At 34.3% G+C, this 1,139-nt stretch overlaps 1 protein-coding gene across 1 annotated transcript; it reads left to right on the forward strand.

The window, feature by feature from the left end:
• Positions 1–63: 63 nt before the first annotated feature.
• On the forward strand, positions 64–812 carry psmb9a (proteasome 20S subunit beta 9a). The gene is made up of 3 exons (XM_015025947.1): positions 64–203; positions 330–471; positions 618–812. Exons 1-3 carry the CDS (start codon positions 75–77, stop codon positions 743–745), a joined length of 399 nt encoding a protein of 132 aa, XP_014881433.1. The 5' UTR covers positions 64–74; the 3' UTR covers positions 746–812.
• Positions 813–1,139: the final 327 nt, after the last annotated feature.

Here is a 1,139-nt window from a genome sequence, read left to right on the forward strand (position 1 = left end):
TGTTTCTAAAAGTATTTTTTAGTTCCACATGCTAAACATTATGTACTGTAAAAGTCATTATTTCATTTATCAGTATGGAAATAGGTGAGGACCCAAAGGTTCGATCAGGTGCCACTCTGGTGAGGAACATTTCATACAAATACAAGGAGGAACTGTCAGCTCATCTCATTGTTGCAGGATGGGACAGAAAAGATGGAGGACAGGTTGGTGATCTTATGGCATTTGCTACAACATGAATTGTAATACCACTACTTATGTTTCACATACCCAGTTACCTTCATTTTATCATTTGTCTAATTCTTTTTTGTTTGTTTTTCTTTATTTTACAGGTTTTTGCAACGCTGAACGGGCTTCTGACCAGACAGCCTTTTGCTGTTGGCGGCTCAGGCAGCTCTTATGTTTATGGATTTGTTGATGCTGAGTATCGAAAAGGAATGAGCAAGGAGGAGTGCCAGCAGTTTGTGGTTAACAGTAAGTTATTACTGTCACTGTTACAAAAATATTATTTTCATTTTATAATTATAACAGTTTGAGATGTATAAACTACATATTGAATGTATAGCCGCTTTGTTTTCTCACCTGTCAAATAGCTTTTTTTTCTTTTTCTCTTCCTCCAGCTCTTGCTTTGGCCATGAACCGTGACGGTTCCAGTGGGGGGGTGGCCTACTTGGTCACCATTGATGAACACAACACAGAGGAGAAAGTCATTCTGGGAAATGACCTGCCCACTTTCTTTGATCAGTGATACAGCTGTCTTTCTCAGCAATAATTGTATTGTTGACATTCATTATAATAATAAAAAACAAAATACATTCTCATCTCTTTATTTATTAAAACAAATGTATCTCATTTGATTTTATGAACCATTTAGTTTATTTGATTAGTTTAGTAAGGAGAGAAAATCGATTTAAGTTGGTGTAGTATTTCACTGAAGAGATGTTAAAGCTGAACTTGATCATCTACTTCTTTTGAGTTTGTTAGAAGCTAGTATTCAAAATAAAATGTTTGTAAACTATTTAAATAGCTTTACCACATTATTATTCTTAATTTCGTAATTTTCATCTGTGTACTTTTTATTGTTTATGACCATTTTCCTTTTCTATTGGGCTTTGTCTAAAACCTTTCCTATTTTAGGGTTG

Source organism: Poecilia latipinna, unplaced genomic scaffold (genome assembly GCF_001443285.1).
Source record: "Poecilia latipinna isolate Pla-1442-1.1 unplaced genomic scaffold, P_latipinna-1.0 Scaffold4426, whole genome shotgun sequence".
NCBI lineage: Eukaryota > Metazoa > Chordata > Actinopteri > Cyprinodontiformes > Poeciliidae > Poecilia > Poecilia latipinna.

Excerpts from the sequence above, each read along its gene's own strand:
- psmb9a (XM_015025947.1), top strand. The coding sequence starts at position 75 with ATGGAAATAGGTGAGGACCCAAAGGTTCGATCAGGTGCCACTCTGGTG. Across the intron at positions 204-329 it reads ACAGAAAAGATGGAGGACAG|GTTTTTGCAACGCTGAACGG; the intron begins GTTGGTGATCTT and ends TTTATTTTACAG. Across the intron at positions 472-617 it reads CCAGCAGTTTGTGGTTAACA|CTCTTGCTTTGGCCATGAAC; the intron begins GTAAGTTATTAC and ends CTCTTCCTCCAG.